Source organism: Sinocyclocheilus rhinocerous, unplaced genomic scaffold (assembly GCF_001515625.1).
Source record: "Sinocyclocheilus rhinocerous isolate Xijiao unplaced genomic scaffold, SAMN03320098_v1.1 scaffold1202, whole genome shotgun sequence".
In the NCBI taxonomy this organism is placed as follows: Eukaryota; Metazoa; Chordata; class Actinopteri; order Cypriniformes; family Cyprinidae; genus Sinocyclocheilus; species Sinocyclocheilus rhinocerous.
The window spans coordinates 1,668-23,284 of NW_015657483.1; the positions used below are offsets into that span (position 1 = coordinate 1,668).

The 21,617-nt window shown below is 35.9% G+C and overlaps 2 protein-coding genes and 1 pseudogene across 2 annotated transcripts; 2 read left to right on the top strand and 1 right to left on the bottom strand.

The window, feature by feature from the left end:
• Positions 1 to 4,565: 4,565 nt before the first annotated feature.
• LOC107721016 (microtubule-associated protein 2-like) lies at positions 4,566 to 9,722 on the top strand. Its single transcript, XM_016528872.1, has 5 exons — positions 4,566 to 4,586; positions 4,660 to 4,752; positions 6,772 to 6,853; positions 7,877 to 7,989; positions 8,078 to 9,722. The coding sequence occupies exons 1-5, from the start codon at positions 4,566 to 4,568 to the stop codon at positions 8,291 to 8,293; spliced, it is 525 nt and encodes a 174-aa protein (XP_016384358.1). The 3' UTR covers positions 8,294 to 9,722.
• Positions 9,723 to 10,853: 1,131 nt separating this feature from the next.
• On the bottom strand, positions 10,854 to 16,438 carry myl1 (myosin, light chain 1, alkali; skeletal, fast). Its single transcript, XM_016528873.1, has 6 exons — positions 16,175 to 16,438; positions 15,033 to 15,060; positions 12,421 to 12,564; positions 12,022 to 12,195; positions 11,403 to 11,480; positions 10,854 to 11,254 (listed from the first exon to the last, which is right to left on the bottom strand). Exons 1-6 carry the CDS (start codon positions 16,301 to 16,303, stop codon positions 11,226 to 11,228), a joined length of 582 nt encoding a protein of 193 aa, XP_016384359.1. The 5' UTR covers positions 16,304 to 16,438; the 3' UTR covers positions 10,854 to 11,225.
• An 848-nt stretch (positions 16,439 to 17,286) lies between these two features.
• LOC107721017 (carbamoyl-phosphate synthase [ammonia], mitochondrial-like) overlaps positions 17,287 to 21,617 on the top strand; it is a 54,179-nt pseudogene continuing 49,848 nt past the window's right edge.

Consider the following 21,617-nt stretch of genomic DNA (forward strand, 5'->3'; position numbering starts at 1 on the left):
TTTGAGATAGTGTGGATTTAGTGTGCGTTAAGGGCACTGCGCTTTGCCGTTTTTAAGACTTGGGACAGTCTTGTGCACTTACTTCCTGATGAGCACACGCGCTCTCAAGTGGCCAAGACCGCAAGTGTGGGTATTTGGACAAGGCAAATAAGTGTTCTTTTGTGTTAATGTTGCAAGCTGTTCTGTGAAAGAGCTGGTTGGTTAGGCTTGCTTCATATTGGCTGGCGCTAGGATCTGAACAGATTTATGACGTTGTCTTGTTATCCTGGGCCTCTTTGTGGAATTTGGCTCTTTGGGTTGTTCAACACCAATCTGATCAAATCTTAAATTGTCTGATTCACTCTGATACCCTACAGGGTGTATTACTTTTTATCTTACTTTTAAAGTCTTTTCCCCCCAGTGAAGCCCATTTATAATGTTAGTGGAGTTTTTTTTTCATCAAAATATTTTTTATATATAATTAAGTTATGTTTACTTAATACAGTGTATAAGACTTTGATTTCATGTTGAATTTAAAAGTTAAAAGTACATTAGTAAAGAAAAGCTAATTTCATTCCAAATGAATTTTAAAGGTCAAATAAATTCTAAAGGTCAGAGAGTGAATAGATAAAATAATGTTAGTAATGTTAATAATAATGTTAGTTTTTTTTTCCCCATCAGAACAGTCATAATCCAAAAACAAATACAAAATCCTTAACAAACACAATAACAAAAATGTAGATTGTGTGTGACCCCTTGTAAGCAATGACTAAAAATACTAAAAGTCAACAGTTCAATCATTATCACTTTTTAAGTTTGTCGCTAGTTTATCAAGTCCTTGTGAGTCCTGTAGACTTTACAGTGATGAATCATCTAGTGAAAATGGCATTGGAGTTCATTTTAGGGCACTCAGGACACCCTGAGGAGGGGCGTGTTGTATAACCTCTGCCATGGTCTGAATCTGTCTGGGCCCAAATGCTCCCTCACCCTTGGATGACAGCGGGTGTCTCCCCAGCATAGTCACTCAAAGAACAGGTCTAAGAGACAGTGACATGAACCACAATCTCTCAGGGTTGAGTGACCAGGCTTGTGGCGGCCACTGCCAGTCAGTGTTTGCCCAAGGGTGAGACTGGGTGAGGGTGCTGTGCCTGTCTGTGCCTTAATGACATAATATGTCTACTGAGGGCCACTGAAGCAGACAGGGACAGTCTGAAAACTCGAAAATCAAAAAAACTCGGAAAGCATGTGTGTGTTTAATAATGTCAGAACACTTTATTAGATTACTATTCTAAAATATCTAAAAGCTACATCAACTCTAAAGCTGTTATGTAGATATTTGCATCTGTTCTCTTTCAAACACATCTAAAATGTTTTTACTTTACAGATATACTTTACAGATATAATTAATAATGTGTACTTTATCATTTAATTCATAATTTTAAGAATGATTGTGATTTTGAGGTTGTATTATACCTTTTTTTTCTTTTCCCCCCACAGTGTTTTTCATCATAACAGATGTAATGATGATATTTATTTCATACAATAAATACCATTTTGACATTCCTGTTGAGATAATATCATACCTCATTTCTTAAAATTTAGTATATAAGACTTAAATTATCTAAATTATACTTAAAGAATTTAGTTTATAACCAGAAAAATAAAGAAAAATAAAGAATCTGTTGGTGCCTTGACGAGCATTGTCATTAAAATGTAATTTCAGTTATGTTTTATTTTATTTTATTTTATTTGACTGGTCATAAAACTACACACTGTATTATTTTAAAATGTAAAGAGAGAAAAAAAGTTACTATTACTAAACAATTTTGCCACCAATTAGTGAGTCCTGCAGAGTAACATTCTCATTGAGATCATATAATATGAAGTCCATGAAGTTTTTTTTTCAAAATGTAGTTTTTTATGACCATATTTCACTTCCAACTTTCCGAGCCATAAAAATACATTTATTTGTCCTGCTGTGCCTTTAAGACTTTGAAAATATTGTTGCTAAAATATACATTCAAGACGAGCTTTTTTTGGCAGCTTAGTTCCAATAAATGCCCTGAACTTTGGTGGAAATTTTGAGTTCTGCATGTTACAGTATGTTTTCATGTACAATGAACACAAAATATCTCAAAAGATTGAGATAAATTGGATTAATCATTATATGACCCATTTAACATATTCTGTGTGTTTGTGTATGTTTTATGGCACTTTTGATCACTCAAAGTTGAACCTACCTCATTTGTCATAACTTGAAGAATGTATGTAGAGTCAAGAACTTTAATGACTCATGTATCTCTGGAGACTAAACACAGACGCTCGCTCTGGCTCCACTGCAGCTCTCCTCTCTCTCCCCGAAGGGTCATCATCTGTGCTTTGTTCTCCATCAGCCCTTCTGCTGATATTATGTGCACCTCATTCAGGTTTGCAGTCTCTCGGTAGACTGATATATGTGTAAGGATGTGTGTTCAAGAGATTTCAGTAGCATTGACTACAGTTGTTCACTTTGACCTGCTTTCTGAACCAGCCCAGATCCTAATCCCTGTTCCCTCATAAATTAAATTAGAAAGCAGCTGAGGCCAGTTAAAAGCATGCTACTACAAAAGCTTGGTTGTGAGTGCACTGTTGAAGGCTTCTGTTCCACTGCAGTAACAGCTAAATGGATTGTGCATCAGATGATGTGTGAAACTTTCACTGTAAATTGACTACAGCAGTATATATCATATCAGATATCATTGCTTGACTCGGGTGTCTGATAGACTGCAGTACAGTTAGCCTTTATAGACTATACTTCATACAGACTGATTCATAAAAATTATTTTCCTTGACCTCTTAGGTCAGATGAGCTTCTTCTATCAAAAGGCCCAATTAAAAATGTATTTTTTTTTCCCACTATGCAAATAAATTCACTGTCCTTAAAGAAGAACGCCATTTCTCTTACACTGCCATTTAAATGTTTGGGATTAGTTAGTTAATGTTTTCTTCTTTGAATTTTATTCAAAATAGAAATCTTTTGTAACAATATACATATATACCATTCAAAAGGGGTCAGTACATTTGGGGTCAGTACATTTTTCTTTCTTTCTATTTTTGAAATAAATTAATACCTTTATTCTGCAAGGATGTTAAAAGGTGATAGTAAAAACTTATATTGTTACAAAAGACGTCTATTTTGAATAAATGCTGTTTTTAAATTTTTTATTCATCAAAGAATCCTGAAAAAGTGTCACAGGTTCCAAAAAAAAAAAAAAAAGCAGCACAACTGTGTCCATCACTGATGATAAATCAGCATATTAGAAGGATTTCTGAAAGATCATGTGACGTGAGTAATGGCTGATGAAAATTCAGCTTTGCATCACAGGAATATATTTTAATTTAAAGTACATAAGCGTAATAATATTTCACAATATTACTGTTTTTTCTGTCTTTTTGATCAAATAAATGCAGCCTTGATGAGCAGAAGAGACTTCTTTCAATAACATTAAAAATCTACTTATCACAAGCTTTTGAACGGCAATTCAAATTTAAATCATTTGCTGTAATTATCTATCTTTTATTTTGTTATTTTATTATTTTGTTTTATTTTATTTTATTGACTGGTCATACATTTACATATTATATTACATATTTACATAATTACTTATTATGTTTACATATTATATTTTCTTGATTTAAATTATGTATCTTTTTTATTTATTTGATTTAACCGGTCATGAATTAACTTTTTTATTATGTGATTTATTATGTTATATTGTTATATAAATGTGTGTGTGTATTGCTTAAAGTGATCTATTTTTATTTGTATTTATTTTATATTTATTATTTATTTATTATTTTTACTATTATTTTATTTGACTGGTCTTGATGTGCATACAGTATTAAGTTAAAATGTATGTATGTAATGTATGTAAGAATAGTTGCTATTATTACTATTTTGTCACCAATTAGTGAGTCCTGCAGAGTGACTCACAAAATCCACATTTAATAGGACGATCTCTTGGGGATTCTTGAAAATGTTGCTAATCAGGGCCCCAACAAGAAGTGAAGCTGACATTTGCAGGTGTTGGGACGAGGCTGAGTTTTACATGTTATAGTTAATTAAATTTGTAATGTTTATCTGGAATTACCTCCGTGTTCATCTATTCAGCCCTTCAGTGTGATGCTCCACTAAATGGAGAAACTTTCAGCATTAATTAGCATAAAATAAGTGAAAGCTTCTTATTTGTGTTGATGCAGCATATGGCGGTCTAACTGTTGGAAAGAGTGTCAACAATGAGTACAGCTGTAGTTTAACCCTTAAGGGGTGTTCATGCTGACAGTGATTAAATCACAACTTCTCTGCACTGTTGGTTCTCTCCACTGCCGATTGGTAGTCGCCTCATTGTGTTGCTGCACATTTGCATAAAATTGACCTCTACTCAACTTTGTTGCTTCGTCAGTGCTACACTTTTATCGACTGGGTATTGCTTGGTTGATTTTTGGCTGCAGGTGCTGTGAGCACATTGACAGTGGTGTCAGGTCCATCTTTGGTTGGAGTTATGGGTTGTCATCTAACTGACTTTGAATACTGATCTGTTTCACCAATGCACAGCTACCAGTTCTCTGTTTGTGCATGTGCATGTAAGTGTGTGTGCTTCCATCTTCATTAAAAGAGACACATATTTTTGTATTTTCTAGATTCAAATTTTAAACAAGAAGCTGGACTTCAGTCACGTACAGTCAAAGTGCGGATACAAGGATAATCTGAAGCATTTGCCCCATGGAGGCAATGTATGTACTGCTCCCTCTCTGTCTCTCTCTCCTTCTTTTCCAAAGCCAATAGACCTCCACGATTTTTGACCCTTTACTCTGTCCATTAGGATTAAATATGAACATTTTGCTTCCTTTCTGGATCTGAGGGTCCTAGACTTCCAACTTAGAAATGTTCCGGACTCATTTCAAAGCTACAGATAGGACAAAATGCCTGCCGTGGCAGAATCAAACATCATATAGATGCGATCTTCAATAAACACACACATCAGATATAATATGAAAAACCTGTATAAGGGATAATATACAAAACTGAAGTCCCTTCTTGTTGTTCATCTTGTGAAAATATATACAGTCCATATGTATATATTTGTAGACTGTAATGCAGGTGTTTGATGTTGACCTATCAACACTTGTGTGTCAACTGTATGGAAGTCATATCAAAACAAGACAACACGTCATCAGCCCTTCTTTTCAATATTTCCAGTTTCTCTGAGAAAAAAAGTGTTTATTTTTATAAACTTACAGTTTTGCTCAACAGACTGTACCATGGAGTAGTTGCAGCAACCTTCATGGCTTCTCATTCTTGTTTTCGTTAGGTTTCAAGTTCTCCTGTATTATACTTATTTTTTTTTTTTCCAAAACCTAGTGAGATGCCTTGCTGTCTGCTGCCCACATAGGCAGCATCCTAACTGAGATGGAACCTAATAACTGTATGTCTATTATGTACACTGCAGTTTAACAGCTCGGGATCTCCAAGTTTATTACCCTTAATGTTTTGAAAGGAGTCTCTTATGCTCACTAAAATGCTGCATTTATTTAATAAAAAAAATGCAGTAAAAACAGTAAACTTATGAAATGTTATTGCAATTTAAAAGAACTGTTCTCTATTTGAATATATTTTAAAGTGTAATTTATTCCTTTAATGTAAAATCTGAATTTTTTAACAGCGACTACTCCAGTCTTCAGTCACAACATTTAATTTTTATTTAGATTTGAATGTTTTAGTAGTAATTTTCAACATATATGTTAATAATTGACATTTCTCTTACTTTGTCTGCTATCCTGTTTTTTATTTTTATTTTATTTTTTTTACTAAGTATGTTGCAGTGAATTTATGGGATTGCTTTTGCTGCAAAGGATACAATGCTGACTCACAATTTGTCCAAGGCAGCAGTATAATTATGCCTAAAAAATCCCAAAGGGCTATGCTGCTACATAGTCAGCTCACTAGGTTTTGCGTGTCGTAGTCTCTCTGTTGTTTCTGATTGTGCATATTGCCAACAGAAATGTCTTGACCGGTGTTTTCTAAATGTCAGAGCTGGTATGTGCTGAGTCATGTCTGCACTTCAATCAGATTTGCTTTTTCTTCCCCTCGCAGCAGCAGTCAGTCACTGTGTGTGACTATTACAACAAAGCTATAATGACCACAAGGTGTAGAGCATGGCGCTAGCAACGCCAAGGTCATGAGTTTGGTTTCCAGAAAACATTACTTACGCTGTCTATTTAGTTTAGGTTAAGTATTTGCTGAGGGCTAGATCACTTTTGTGACAGAAATGAAAGACTCCTATCAACATTCATCAAGCTCCTCAGTAAGAACAGTTATTTATTATTCTGAAATAACTGAAGTTTGACTTCGTTTTTGTCCAAATGCACCAGAATCTGAATCAGAACCCACTGCAATGTTAACTTCGCCATGAATTTCTAAACAGCTGAATGTCTGTCATTTGATTCAGTGATCTGATGCTGGATTTGTGATATTCATTGCACTTATTGGTTTTCTTAATGTTGTGGCATCTTCAGCATATGGATCAGTTCTGCTTGATTTGCAGCTCAGTTAACCATTTTTATGCATTTAGCAGCGTAGTTCTCTGTGCCTTGTAACTGTTTAACTAATCAGTTATTGCTCAGTACACACACACACACACACACACATATATATATATATATATTATATATATTACATTGCAGCATCATATGGGAAGAAGATATCCAGTTTTTGTTTTATGTTTTGTTCTCAACCTCTGGTGTTTCTCACAGGTTCAAATTCAGACTAAGAAGATTGATCTTAGTCATGTGACTTCCAAGTGTGGATCATTGGACAACATCCGCCACAGGCCAGGTGAGCATACTAATGAGTTCTGGAAATATTGACCACTGACCGGAAATTTGCAGTGTCATGCAGATTGCTTTTAAAGCATGGAACGCCTGAGCTAGACTATTGGATGATACAACAGTGCCATCTTGTGGTTTTTAAGTTGTTAATGTCATCCTTTGCCAAACCCATTTCAAGTGATTCAGCCATTACAGATTATCCTTTATGCAAAATTTACAAAATGTGAAATTTTCTGAAGTAAGAATCTTGCAAGACCTTTCCAGTGATGAACATTGGACAGTGATTAAAAAGCATCATGATATAAATATCTTTTTTTTTTTTCTTTTTTTTTTTTGCCATTGTATTTTAAATAACATAGATTTTATATAGGTCTACTTTAATATTTGATAAAGATTTTGGAGAATATACATACACTGCTGTTCAGAGCTTTGGAGTCATTAATGTTTTTTTTATAAGTAATGAAGGATGCATTCAATTTATTACAGCATTACATTTATGCCTTTTACATTTATAAAAGTGATTAAACATGTATTTCTATGTTAAATAAATGCTGTTATTTGGAACTTTCTATTCATCAAAGAATTCTGAAATAAATGTATAATGTTTTCCACACGAAATATAAAGCAGCACATCTGTTTTCAACATTGATAATAATAAGAAATGTTTCTTGAGTACCAAATCAGCACATTAGAATGATTTCTGAAGACTGGAGTAATGGCTGCCTGCTAACAATTAAGCTTCGCTGTCACAGGAATAAATTGCATTTTAAAATATAATAAGATAGAAAACAGTTCCTTTAAATTGTAATAATATTTCACAATTTTACTGTTTTTACTGTATTTTTATCAAATAAATGTAGCCTTGGTGATCATAAAACACTTCTTTCAAAAGCATTAAAAAAGTTTTAAAACTGTAGTGTAGATCTTTAAATTCGTAAAAAGTTCAGTTATTTTTTTTTTTTTTTGAGATTGTACCAGCAGAAAAAATGAGAAATTGATTAATTGTTTAATGACTCTGTCTGTGTCTCAGGTGGTGGTAATGTGCGCATTGAGAGTGTGAAGCTAGGCTTCAGAGAAAAAGCCCATTCGAAGGTCGGCTCCCTGGAAAATGCCCACCATATACCTGGAGGAGGACATGTACAGGTGAGTGCACAAAAGCAGATGTTCGTACTTACCCATCCCACATCATACATGAAGACCGTCTCCAACTTCCTGTTTCCTGCTTCCTAAGATCGAAAGCCATAAGATGATATACCGTGACACGGCTAAAGCACGCGTGGATCACGGAGCAGAGATTGTGATCGAGGCGCTCAGGCTGTCGGGCGGCACCTCCCCTCACCGGCACAGCCACATGTCCTCGTCTGGAAGCCTCAACATGCTCGAGTCGCCACAGCTGGCCACGCTGGCTGAGGATGTGACCGCCGCCCTGGCCAAACAAGGCTTGTGAATCCCCCCGAAACGTCTCCGTTCGACTTTCCCCTCCGCTCAGTCTCCAGTAGTCCCCATCAGTGGTGTCACAGTTCACCTTTCCTCCCTCTGGTATTTATGGAAGACTACAGATTCACTTCCCATATTCACACTTCCCTCTTCATCAACCAACAATCTTGCAGAGCCCTGTTGTGACTATCTGAATTGGAAAAAAAATTATTTTTTTGTTGTTGTTCATTTTAATGAATAATGACTTAGCTAGAGAGGTACCAGTGCTTTTTATTACCCATGTTACATGTGACATTTTATGGTTGTGTACAGACAGTGACCTCAAATGCTGGTTTAGGGTCAGCGTCAGGTGTGTTGCCTAAAAGTCGGTCGATCAGAATTTTTTATATTCGGGAATGTGGCGCGACGATCTCATGCTGAACGTGTTGTTTTGCCCATTCAGTGCATGGACTCTAAAACATCTCAACTGCGAGTCACGTACGATCAAACACGATATACACTATAAGGGAATATATTTATAAATATGCCAGCTCTTTGTCTCAACATCTCATGCTCAATCAAAAAAAAAAGATTACTCCTTAGATAACTTGTACCTGTACAATTGCATTAAAAAAAAACCTAGATAGTATGACGAGCATGTATTCTAGTACACAAAAAGAGGCTATTTTCTATCTCAAGGGATTTTAGTAAGTTATTTGCTGAAACATTGAATAAAAAGAACACATCATGTTTTGTAGATACTAGCGACGATGTTTAGCTTGTACATTATTTCGGATGACCGCCCACACCCCTGCCTTCGCAGTAACCGTTGCTTCCGTGGATCTTTGTCGGTACACAGTTTAAGCAGATTTGTGCGGCGACTTACACAAAACAATGATATTACAGTTACGCAAAGACATTCAAGGGCTCCAGGTATACATGAATCATGTAAGATCTGCTCGGATTTGCTCAGTCTTGAAATGTGAACCGTACCGCCATTTTTCAGAGTCGAGATGGGACGGATCTGTCTGAGCAAGATGAGTGGTGCTGCGGCCCTCCTTGGGACTCTGTCGGTGTGTTAGGCCCTGTGTTTGGTTGCTGATTCCTGCTTGGATGCTTAGTTTTATTTCTTAGGAAGTGGAAAAAGAAACACACAAAACGAAACTTTAAGAAGGTTACTCACTCCGCTTGCATCTGTTTGAACACAGTACTCCAGTATATTTTTTCTCGTCTTTTGTGGTTCTCCCCTGCCCCTTTTCCTCTAGAACAGCTGTCATTCGTAGGCTTCTGTGTTTTCTCGGCCCCTCTGAGCCTTACCCACCCTTTCCCTGATTCCTTCAGCTGCTGTAAATGTATTTAAAAGGTCACATAGATGTACGCAGTTTTTCTCCTGTTGGTATGATACGGATTATAAATGCCCTTAACAGTTATGACAATAAAAATACAGAAAATGAACAAAACATTAGTGTGATCTATGTTTTTTTTTTGTGCTTGTGAAATGTGTAATGACCTATAGTTATGGTATTATTGCCTCCTTACAGGTTTAAAAAAAAAAAGCAATAACAGTTACAGTATAAGCTGTGCATTATAGTGATTTTAGAAAAGGTAAGTGGAAATCTATTGTGTGAATTAAAGTGTCCAGGACAAAAAAATGGCTCCTTAGCCATGCTTTAAAAAAACTGATGAAATTGTTCATCAGTCTCACTGTAAATTTAATTGCCATTTTACAACATTTCATCATTAATAATTTGTTAATTTGTTGCAGGCCTCATGTTGTGAACATGTTGTGTTTAATAGATTTCTGTTGAAAGATTATGACTTTTTCTTAGTTTGTCTGGTGAAATTACAGTCAATTTTAGCATCAGGATATGGCGAATATATTATATTGACAGAAAAACACAGAATTGTTGACATTTTTGCAGATTTATTAAAAAAGAAAAACTGAAATATCACATGGTTAATTTTACAGAGCAACAGTAAGATTACATTACTAATATTTATGCCTGTCTTAATACCTTTGCTTTTATCAATGTTAAACCATGCATTGAGCTTTTATTTTGACGAAAAAGGGTAACCTTCAACCTTCTTTTTTGTTGAGAACAGATTTATAAACGGATGATGGTTGGCTTGTATTGCATTTTAAATTAAGGTCACAAGGCCAAAATGTGACAGGTTTGCATCCTTGAGTTTCTTAGCAGCTGACCCAGTTAATTTTCTTGATACACATTTCTGGTCTTATTTTAAACAACTTTTCTTTACTTTTTCCTTATTTTCTGCCAAGACCCATCCTATATTTTTTTTCTTGTTGAATATCCTCTTTCACTACAATAGATTATGGAAGTAAAATGGGTAGTGAATACTGTTTCATGTCGGCTTTAAATCCCCAGCGCCACAAAGTCAACTACTGCTAAGCTATTTAAATGATCAATCTTGTTTACCTACCTGTTCCACTTGCCTTACTGCCTTGTGTGCTGAGTATGAGAACATTAATCACAACAAGGCAGATACTTTGTGAAAAGTTTATTATGAGAATTGACAGAGGCAACAAATAAATTAAGACTCTGGGGAAAGGGAAGGAGGTTTTGCAGTCAGTCTATTAATGGCAGTATATTTAGCACCTTTGACTTTGTGATCCAGACAGTGAGGGGTCAAGGGGGGTGGTTTATATTTTTGTGTAACTACGATGTCCCCCCCACACCCCTCACAACCGTTCCACTACGGAGAGGCTTGTCCCGGCATGAACAACACCAAGAAAATTAGCTGGGAAAAATATCAATGGCTTCCAAGAACAGACAAAAGAAATAGGAAAAAAAAATAGTAAACACAAATAACAAAATAACTGTTTATGACTAACATCTGTGTCCCTTTCATCCATTTCTGAGTTGGTTTTGGAAATATTGTGTGGATGTCCTGACATCATGGAATCTGGAGAAACGCTTCAGTTTCCTCAAAACTCAGACTTCTTACACAGACATGATGTGTTTGACGAAAGCTGTTCAGAATGGAGAGATTGAAAAAAAGTCAAAGTGGGATTAGAATTACAGGACAACAAATAAACATTATGTCTATAAATCAGTCTGCCATTAAAACATTTTACTGTAATAAATGTTCAGTGAGACAAAGAAAGGATCATAACTGACCCTCATAGTTCACACAGCCATTTTCATCCTCCTGGCCTTGCATGAGAGCATCGATCTCAGTTTCATTCATTTTCTCACCTGTAGGAGAAGAGAGGAAAATGGGTTGTTCAGGTCATTAAATAGATGGAAAACTGATGCTTGTCATAAAAATGCATTTAAACACAGATATAGGTTATGTGAGAGGATCTATGATTTAGTTTTAAGTATCAATGAGCTGTTTGTGGGGAAACAAAATTATAAACAAAAATTAAATTGAATTTTCACAAGTTTTTACTGTGATCATTTTGAATAAACAAAGTCTTTACTTTCAAATTTCATAATAAAATAATTTCTAGCATGAAAAAAATTATGTTGAAAGATACTGTACAAATTGTGAATACATTTTAAATAAATTTGAATAAAACTCCTAATCCTGTCCAAAAAATGTCTGAAAATTGTTTGAAATCTATAGAGGTAATTTTCCCAAAATGTTTTATGACAGCCACCGTTTAAAGCTATTATAGCTTGACAACAGACTTGATTAGAAGCATAATATTAATGGTTCTCAACTACACTGAAAAAAATGGTAGCATCTAAATTAACTGGTTTATTCAATTCAAAAACACTTTTGGCCCCTTACCCAGTGTTGACAAGACGATACGCAACTCAGCACCCATTACAGTTCCGTTGCCCTCCTTATCAAATACACGCAGACCCTCAACATAGTCGTCGTATGTTGCCTTGTTTGGGCTGTTGACCACAAACTGCAGCATGGGCAGGAAACCCTCAAAGTCGACTCTCTTGTTTGCCATTTCTGTAAACGAGGTCAAAAGTTAATGGAGGGGTCGTAGAGGGCAGATGTAGTGAAACAATGCACTACAAACACCTGTCACCACATCAACCTTCTACCAATTAAAGTTAAAGAAACGCATCTGAAATATGTCATGGTGAAAGCGTCTGAGAGTGCTGATGTTGACTAAAGGTACTTTTGGAAAAGCTAATTAAAAGTTTAAAGAAAAGGAAAAACAAATCCGCTTACCATCAGCTGTAGGGTTGCCCAGGATCTTTGTAACCTCTTTGTTGGTTGGGTTCTGTCCCAGTGCACGCATGATATCTGCAATCTGGTTGTAGGCTACTTTGCTGTCACCAACTCTGTCGAAAAGTCCGAAGGCCTCCCTGTAATCTGGAATTGTGAAGAGAGTATTTTAGTTAAAGGTGAAGTGTGTCATTTCCAGTGTTGGGCAGTAACTAGTTACTAGTAACTAGTTACTGTAATAATATTACTCTTTGCAGTAACTAGTAGTGTAACTAATTACTAATAGGATTTCAGTAATAATATTACTGTTACCATCCATAAAAAAGCTAGTTACTTAGTTACTTTTGATGCCTCAACCCCTACTGATTTGAAATCCAACAATCCAATAATTCCTAGATTTATTTTCAAATTTTCACGACTCACACTGGCACATGAAGTCACCAGTGCATCAGGAAAGCTTGGAGTATGAAAAAGGTTTAACATGGCATTTAACTGGCATTACATGGCTTGCCCACCCACATCCCTCTGATCCCCATATAAATTATATTACTATAATTAAAAATCTTATGAACTTATGTGATTTCTTTTGATAAAATACTTAATGAAATATAATCATATTTGGGTAACAGAGAAATTATAGCTACAATTAGCTTCAAGCTACACATGACAATTAATACAACACTTTTTCTTAAAAGTCACCATCAATCACCATTGAGTGTTTGTAAAAACTTTGGACTGCGATCCAATGTAGATTTTGGTCAAATGATGAGGTAGAAATATATTATTAGTAACATTTTAGAATAATTTTATGGGGAAGATACACAATTGCAACTTCTGTGGGGTGTGAAGGAAAAGTAATGTAACTAGTAGTGTAACTAATTACTGTAGTAATAAGTAAAGTAATAATATTACTTTTGAAAAGAGTAACGAGTAATAAATTACATTTTTGGAGTAACTAGCCCAACACTGGTCATTTCTCTGCACACTAGTTTCAAACATGTTTCATGAACACATCCCTGTCTGCTATTGGTTGATCAAACCGATAATCCCGCCCACAACTCACACCACTGGTTGATGCAGTTATACTGTATCAAAGACTATAGAATACCTTAAAGGGACTTTGACTGTATTACATTGTGCTATCCACCTAATATTTAATGTAAGAGTGGATGCTTCCAGTGTCAGCCGCTTCCAGTTATTTTAGTTGGACAAAAACAGTCCGTTAGGATATAAACTGCTCTTAGTTATTATATTATTATTTTTTGTCCGTTTGCTGCACTTTTTTTTTTTTCTCTAGTTGTTTGCCTAACCCTATAGTGGTAATGAATCTGAAGTTTCGCACATTCACATGAAACAGCTTACTTCTCTGCACAGTTTTACGCATTTTAGGGATCAGTTTTATTGTAGTACAATTGAGATCATATAGTTTTTGTTAATATTATGAATTCGATTTTATTTTCATATTTTCTACTTTTTAACTTTAGATAAAGTTTTTGTAATTTTGATGTTTTTTTCATTTGTATTAGTTTTTGTTGTTTTTAAATGTCTATTTTTATTCATTTTTATTTCAGGTTTAATTTTTGCTTTTAATGAGGCAATTTTAATGTATAATTATATTCATATAATTATATCATTGATATTCAGATTAACTGAAAGATCATGTAAGTTTTGCCTATAGCAAAACCCATTAACTTGGAAGTGAGAAAATTTGCTTTTTTTAATTGATTTGATGTCAGTTTTCACTCTCTAGATTTATCTAGATCTATTAATCTAAATATTAAGATAAAGTTGTCTAAAGTCAGATTATCTCAGTTTTGCTTATAACCATTTTTTTTAAAAATGTATAGTTATTGTGTTTTGCATTTGTAGACCATATATTTTATTTGGATCTCTCAAACTAAGATGCGTTTGCAAAATACAAGGTTCCCTTGTTAATCACTACCTATCAATCTTATTAAATTCTGCTAATCAGTCCTCACTATTTCTATGGACGTCATGGCAATGAGTCTAGTGGTTCACTGGAAGATGATCTGCTAAAAGATTAATAGCTTCATCTGATTTCCGCACAAAGCCAGCTGCCACCAACGATGTTGACAGGGGTGGGGGGAGACATTCAAAGAGTCATCTTGGAATTGATATGCTCTCCCAAGAATATAACTCCCTCCATATAAAGGCAGTACCATGTGAGGCTAAAATGCTGACTGCAGTGTAACTCACACCCAGGCTGCTGAAAGCTCCCCCTCACTGAGCAACGACCACATTCTTCCACATAAGATGCAGGCCTGGACAATGGTGCAAATTAACTGTGAAGTTGCATGCAACTGCTTGACCTTTATACCACAGCGGAAGTAAATCCCAGATCACTTTGGGAATTTGACACAGGTCGCTTACTTCAAACCACTTAAAATGTTCTAAGGATTTGAATTGATATTGCTGGTGCCATTACATTCCTGCCTAGAGGCATATTATAATTAGTTAGGATATTTATTAACTAAATTTCTTTCTGCAGGATTTTTTCCCTATTCTATTGTTCATTATTTTAAGCACCGCACCCCATGCAAATCCAATACAAATATGTAAGCATGGGTCATGGAATCTATAAAAAATAATCTCACCTTCCAACTGGTCCTGGTTGAAATCGACCTGCAGGGAAACAGAGGTACTTTTGATTCTATCCCACAAGTGAAACATTACAATATGCTTAACATATCAGTATGTTATGTCAATTCAAATATATGGATCAAAATTTCATGACAGCTTCGTTTGAATCTGCTTTATACTACATAGTGTAGTTATGTAAGTCAAAGAATATATACTGTGAATGGCAAATACCACTTTTGTAAAATAATAATAAGTAATGCAAATGAATTTTCCACAACATAAAACAGGGAGACTATGTGCATGGCCTGAAGATGCTGAATGATTTTCAGGACCTGAGAAAATCCATCACATCACTAACATCTTTATGACAGGTGAGTCATTCACAAACAGCTGCTTTAATAGAAAACTGAAGAGTAAGAGCCCCAGATCTTGGCATGCTTAATTTAGTTGCTCAGCTGCTTACAGAACAGTAAGGACCTCCATGTTTGGCCATGTGAACCTACTCCACTTTTGGCTATCTGGGCCAATCAGAAAAGGGGTGTTACGTCTGATTGTAGTTAAGCAGAAGAAAAAAACAACAACAACTTATCCTGAGCTATCCGTGGTGCTGAATCATCCGCCAATAATAGCTGCAGTCATCACAGAACAACCTTAGGCAACTGATTTGAGATTTAAGTCATTTAGCCAATATACTATGCTTAAAAGATCAGTAGGTTAAGTACATTCAAATATATGGCTCAAACTTTTATGACAGCTCCATATGAATCTGTATTACATACATAGCGTCGTTAAACACATTATGAAAGCAATTATAAAGTGTAACGCAACCTTAATGCAGACATTTTCGTAAATAAGCAATACGACACGAGAGGCTTTAGAATACAAATATAATGAACTATAATGAACCTGACATGTGAATAATAACAGAGTATTATTCTGGTGAAGAGTTGGAATCATGTAGCCTACTAACCAATCAGCATTCAGGACCTGAACTATCCTTTTTTTTAAATTCTCATTCGTAATTTAGTCAAAACTGCACATCTTTAATTTCAGCTAAACGAAAAAAAAATTAAATCACTTTAAAGTCTGAGGAAAAATTCCATTAACTTTCACTGCACATCTGTTTGAAGTCATGTATCACAGGAGTGGTCGTTACCTTCACGCCAGACAGATCTACTGCTGCGGGTTTAGGTGGGGCCTCGGGGGCAGGCGCGGGCGCGGGGGCAGGTGCGGGTTCTGCTTTCTTGGGAGGCTCGGGCTTCTTAGCGTCCTTCTTAGGTGCCATTTTTTTTTTTTGTCTATTTGTCCGCCGGGAAGGAAGTCAACACAGGGAGTGGACCACAGCTTGGAGGATACTCAGCATTCTCAAGGTAAGTATAGATGTTTATATACGCGTATAATTTACTTCAGAGTTGATGTCAGACTGATGCACAAGCGGATTGGGTCGTTAGTTAGAGAGGGGAGGGCTCGCGCGCCTCAAATGGAGAAGGGGGCGAAGCGCGGGGACAGCCAAGGGTCGTAAACCTTATTTCAACTTCAGGGGGAGACAACAACCGGGGAATTTTCTTCAAGGTATTGATTGTATTTTTTACGCGTGCGCCGTTTCCTTGGAGACTTTTATGAAATATTTAAGAAGTGCCCACAGTTTACAGATTGCTTTTTTTTTTTTTAACTGTAGTCATATTCCTATTGAGGTAAACGCGTAAACATGACTCTTCGTTCCCGTGAAGATGTAACCACTGCAATAGCGAGACGCTACAGCAGTTTTCTTTAGAATCATCATCTGGCGGAAGTTTGACAAAACAAACAGTTATTAAGATGCAAAATTTCGCTGCCAAAAAAGTTCCATCGCCTGCTGTTAATAGTGTAGAGATGAAGCACAGCCCACACAGAAGTCGCTTTCAATATATACACTATATTTATTGCATTTAGATATTACAGATATATTCATAAATAGTGTTTTGTTTGAATCTTGATGACTGATGGTGCCCTTTCTGTTGAAACAAAGTTTTATTTAAAAAAAGGTCGAACCCTCTTAAAGTGTATAGTTTGCTGAATTATTCCTGTTCAGTTTGAATCAGTCATTTTTTAAAAACCTGAATAAAGCAAGTTATTTTAACTGTTACCACATGAGGCACTTTTTAAGGACATTTGACAAAACCTTTTGTAGTGTACAAACTTGGTCTACCCCAAGATTAATAATTGAAACATCACATTTTTAATGACAAAATGCTTACATCCTCACAATAATGTTTCAACGAATGGGGAATGGCAGCAGCTGATGGCTATAAATACCAGGACAGGTGGCTAGAATGTGACCACTTTTCCAAAATAAATGAAGGTCTTAAGGTATGTTGTCATTTCAGTGAAAATGACATGACAAAAACCAAACAAGGAAGTTCTCTGCAAAGCATCATTGCTCGACTAATATAAATTATCTAAAATGTACAACTTTGATGAGAGTGAATGAAAGGTGGTTTCTTTGTTGATGCTAAAATATAAGATATAAACTATACTGTTTAAGTTTTAATTTCTTTCCATTTGTTGGTTGCTACATATTTCCCATTTACTTTAATTTTTGTGATAACATTGTTCTATTATATTGTGGATATTTTGTTCTATTCCTCTCTACTTTATGTGATATTTTTGTTCCATTTTCCACTTTTATTCAAAAATATGGAAAACCGTAAAAACAAGAATAAATACACTGAACAAAATTATAAATGCAACACTTTTGTTTTTGCCTATTTCAATCTATGTTGTCTGAAATTATTATAAATTATTTTAAAATTAAATAAAATGTAAATAATAATAATAATAATAATAATAAAATGGAAGTTTAAACAAAAATCCCATGCACTGAATGCAAACTATGTTTCATCAGACTTATCCACTACGTGCTCAAGCCCAGGGGTTTTCTCAGTTTTGGGTCATCTGAGCAGAGAGAGATGTTTGTCAAAGAGTGGAACTCTTCCAGCATCCAAATTTGTCAGTGTTCATTGTCATGTTATAGGTAGAAGTGCGTGAGCAAAGTGCAGACAGTTTGAGAAATCAAACTGTGAAGTGAATGAAAACTGATAGTGACAATGAGTGATTAAACGTCTTTGTTCATCTCAGCCTGGACTCTTGGGAAAGGGAGTTAGTGGAGTCTTTAAGTCTTGAGGAGACCTCAGCTGCTGATGCCCGTTACCCCGCAGAACGCGCAGAGTGTGTTTTCTCTTTTCTCTCCCATCTAAATATGTCTTGCAGGTCCTTTGCACACCCCCAGAGGTGGGCCAGTAATGTAGAGACTGGAGATATTCATTCACCCTTCTCAACCCCCTGCTTTCCCTTTGGACCTGCTTTCTCTGACCCCCTTTCGGTTGTAGCCCCCCCAGCTGTCATCAGGGCTCACCCCTGCCATCTAGAAGCACCTTCTCTAAAAACCTGCCCCCTCCCGTCCCATCCACCTGCCCACCAGAACCAACAACCCCCTCAGCTCTTAATAATTTTAGCAGCTAATTCACTTTTAGCCTACTTGGTTATTTGGTATGGTTGTTGGGGGTGGGGAGCCATTTAATTAAATTTGATGGAAGACGAAACTTCCATCAAGTATGCGTTAGGTTTGGCGTAAACAGAGATTTTTGGCCTTCATTCCAAACTTGTTTGATTTACTTGGGTCGATTTTTTAAATTTTTTAAATTTTTGGGTCGACTATCCCAAAGCCATTCCTTTAGTTAAAACATGAACTGAAACATAGTAAGATGAAACAACATAGTGTAAACCAATAGCATAACCCCCCCTGTGACCCATTTTACGTCATTCAATCATATGTTTTCAGTGAAGGTGTATCATGTGATCTGCACAAGAATATCCTGTTTTCCACAGCAACCCGAGATAGAGCTTTCCAAACATCAGTGTAGCATCAATATAAATCCCCTGCATCATCATAAACATGCTACTCCAACTCAGATATAAAAACATCCCCATCTGACTCTCCTCAGACTACACAAGCTATACTAATGAGGTAAGCGAGCTTACGCCCATCATACAGTTAAAACCCAGCAGGGTGTCATGTCAAAGTGACACACATCTCCAGATTAATTAATTATCTTTTCAAGACCGCAACAGGGAAGACGTGCCAACCGTGGCTGAGGAAATTACGGGGAAGAATTGTTTTTCTTCAATAACACACGTTTTCTAGCTGCTAAATAACATGCTGCTTATTTAGTTTGTAAGATTTTTGGTTAAACTTAGCACTTGGAGTCTTTTTTCAAGTAGTATCAAGTCGTATCCATGGCTAAAAAGACACAAAAAGTGAAACTTATTAGTACAGAGTGTCTTTCCTGTGTCTAAATCTATTGAAAAACTATTTGAGGCATTAGTCATGGGTGTCTTATAACATTAAGAAACAGTGTTTTCAAGAACAGCTCCCCTAGTTGCTTTTAAAAATGCTTCTTCCCACAGGCCACTTCTCTCCTAGACAAAGCCTCATAAATTACAGTACCTTCTCACAAGAATATTTCAGAGACATCGTGTAATAGAATTTACGTGCAATATCTAAATGCAATATGTAAATAATTTTAAAGAATAAATATGTAAATAAAAACATTCATGTATCATCTGTAAAAAATGGCACATTCTGATTGTATGTTATCTTGTATTTGCGTCACTCTGCCTATTTTGTTAATCTGTGTCTAAATGACGTACTGGTCTACAGTGTCAGCTGACAGTATATACTGTAGGTAATTGGTTCAGAGATGAAGCTGTCACTTCCTGTCTAGATCAGGAAAAAGTCTAATATTCTCATGATGTCATGTTGAATGTGACTCTAAGTGACACAAAATTATAATTAACTATAACCCCATCAAAAATTCCTCTGACAACTTAAAGTTAAGTACAGCTGAGCTTGGGCCTTTAACTTTCCCCTGAAAAGCACTTTTGTCCTTCACAATGTATGACCAGATATTTTTTATATACCGCTGATAGACACAAGTATGCATTTGTGGACATTTTCTCAAATCCTACATATAAAAAATAGTGTGAAAATGTATTTACCTTAGTTTATGACTTAAGAATTAAAGAGATATTGAAGCACAAATTGCATTCTGGTGCACAAACGTGGTGCTGCTGTCTTAAGAATAGAGCAGGAAGTGAGAGCGTTATTTTCAGATAACCGTCCTTAAGGCAGAGCAATAGAAGTGTTCTGACTTAGAGGTCACAGATTCTGCATAGTTCAGACCTCAGTTGTTCTGACGTGAGCCCCCCATAACTAACAGTGCCACTCACCCTCCTGGACTCCTTACTAATTCCATAAGGAATGGGATTGTAACTTAGCCCCTGGACAGATGGGGCCTATTTATAGCCCTTCCTGAAGAGGTGCGAAGTTTTCTTGGGATCTCTGAGGGGTGGGGGGGGTGGGGCACAACTCCTTAAGGGGTTTGATTCAGCGTTACCTGCCTATCCCTTAAAGCCATCTCAGACAGATTATAAGGGGTAAAGCTAAACAAAGCAGCACACAGCCTTGGAAAGTGGCTGTAACTCCCAGTGAGGGTCTCCAAGCAGCCCTTACTGTAAAAGAATACCTATTATAGTTCCTTGGAATTGCTGAAGTCACGAACACACGTCATTAAAGAGGCCTGCTCATCACTCCTGGTTCAAGTGTTGAGATGGAATGAAATACAAAGTAATCATTTGCATATCCTGGAGGCTGCTAGAATGTTCTAGTGCTGCATTAGATATGAGATGTGGATAAACTCTTTAGCATGATGAAAGAAAAAAAGAAATCTAAATAACTAATTACTAATAACTATAAATAAATACAAACTGTTTATTAATTATATATAAGAGTTTCTGAAATTGAATCTTCTGAAATGGCTATATTAAGTTTTATATATTCATTATCTTATTGTTTATATTAATTAATTAAAACTTAACATGCGTCATTTAAGTTGTTGCTTGGTAATAAAAAAATGGTCATTCATTTTATTCTGTTGTTATCCAAGGAGGGGAGACACGCCTAATAAGCAGTTAGATAGAGACAAACATGGCCTTGGTTATTTTCAGACCCTTGTATATGGCTGTGGATCTTTGAAAACAGCAAATGGGATCCCAGCCAAAACTCACCGTATTTGTTAAGACGCCAGTAGAGTGTGAGGATGCAGAGCTGAGCTGTTATAGAAAGCTATGCATTTCTGAAGCACCCCCATATACTCTCTAATCACTTAGCAATTTTCCATCTTATACCAACAGGCTCTTAGAATAGAAAAGGAGCACAGAAGTATCACAGGCTATGTTAAGACAGGGATGCTCTCTCCATTCAGTTTCTCATGTACTGTAGACACAGGGATCATATTGCAGGAGAATTAGTTGATGTAAACATGATGGTTTGATCCCACAACACATGGCTATTTAAGATACATGACACTGATTCTGAAGCACAATGCTGAATTATGGAGCCAGAATGATCTCAATAATAATTCACGCAAAAGACGCGATGCACACATGCGTAACCCAATTCACATGCATAAGAAATATTTCACGTGCACAAAAAAAAATTATATATATATTCACAAAAACCAATTCACATGCACAAAATAAGAATATATATTCATAAAATA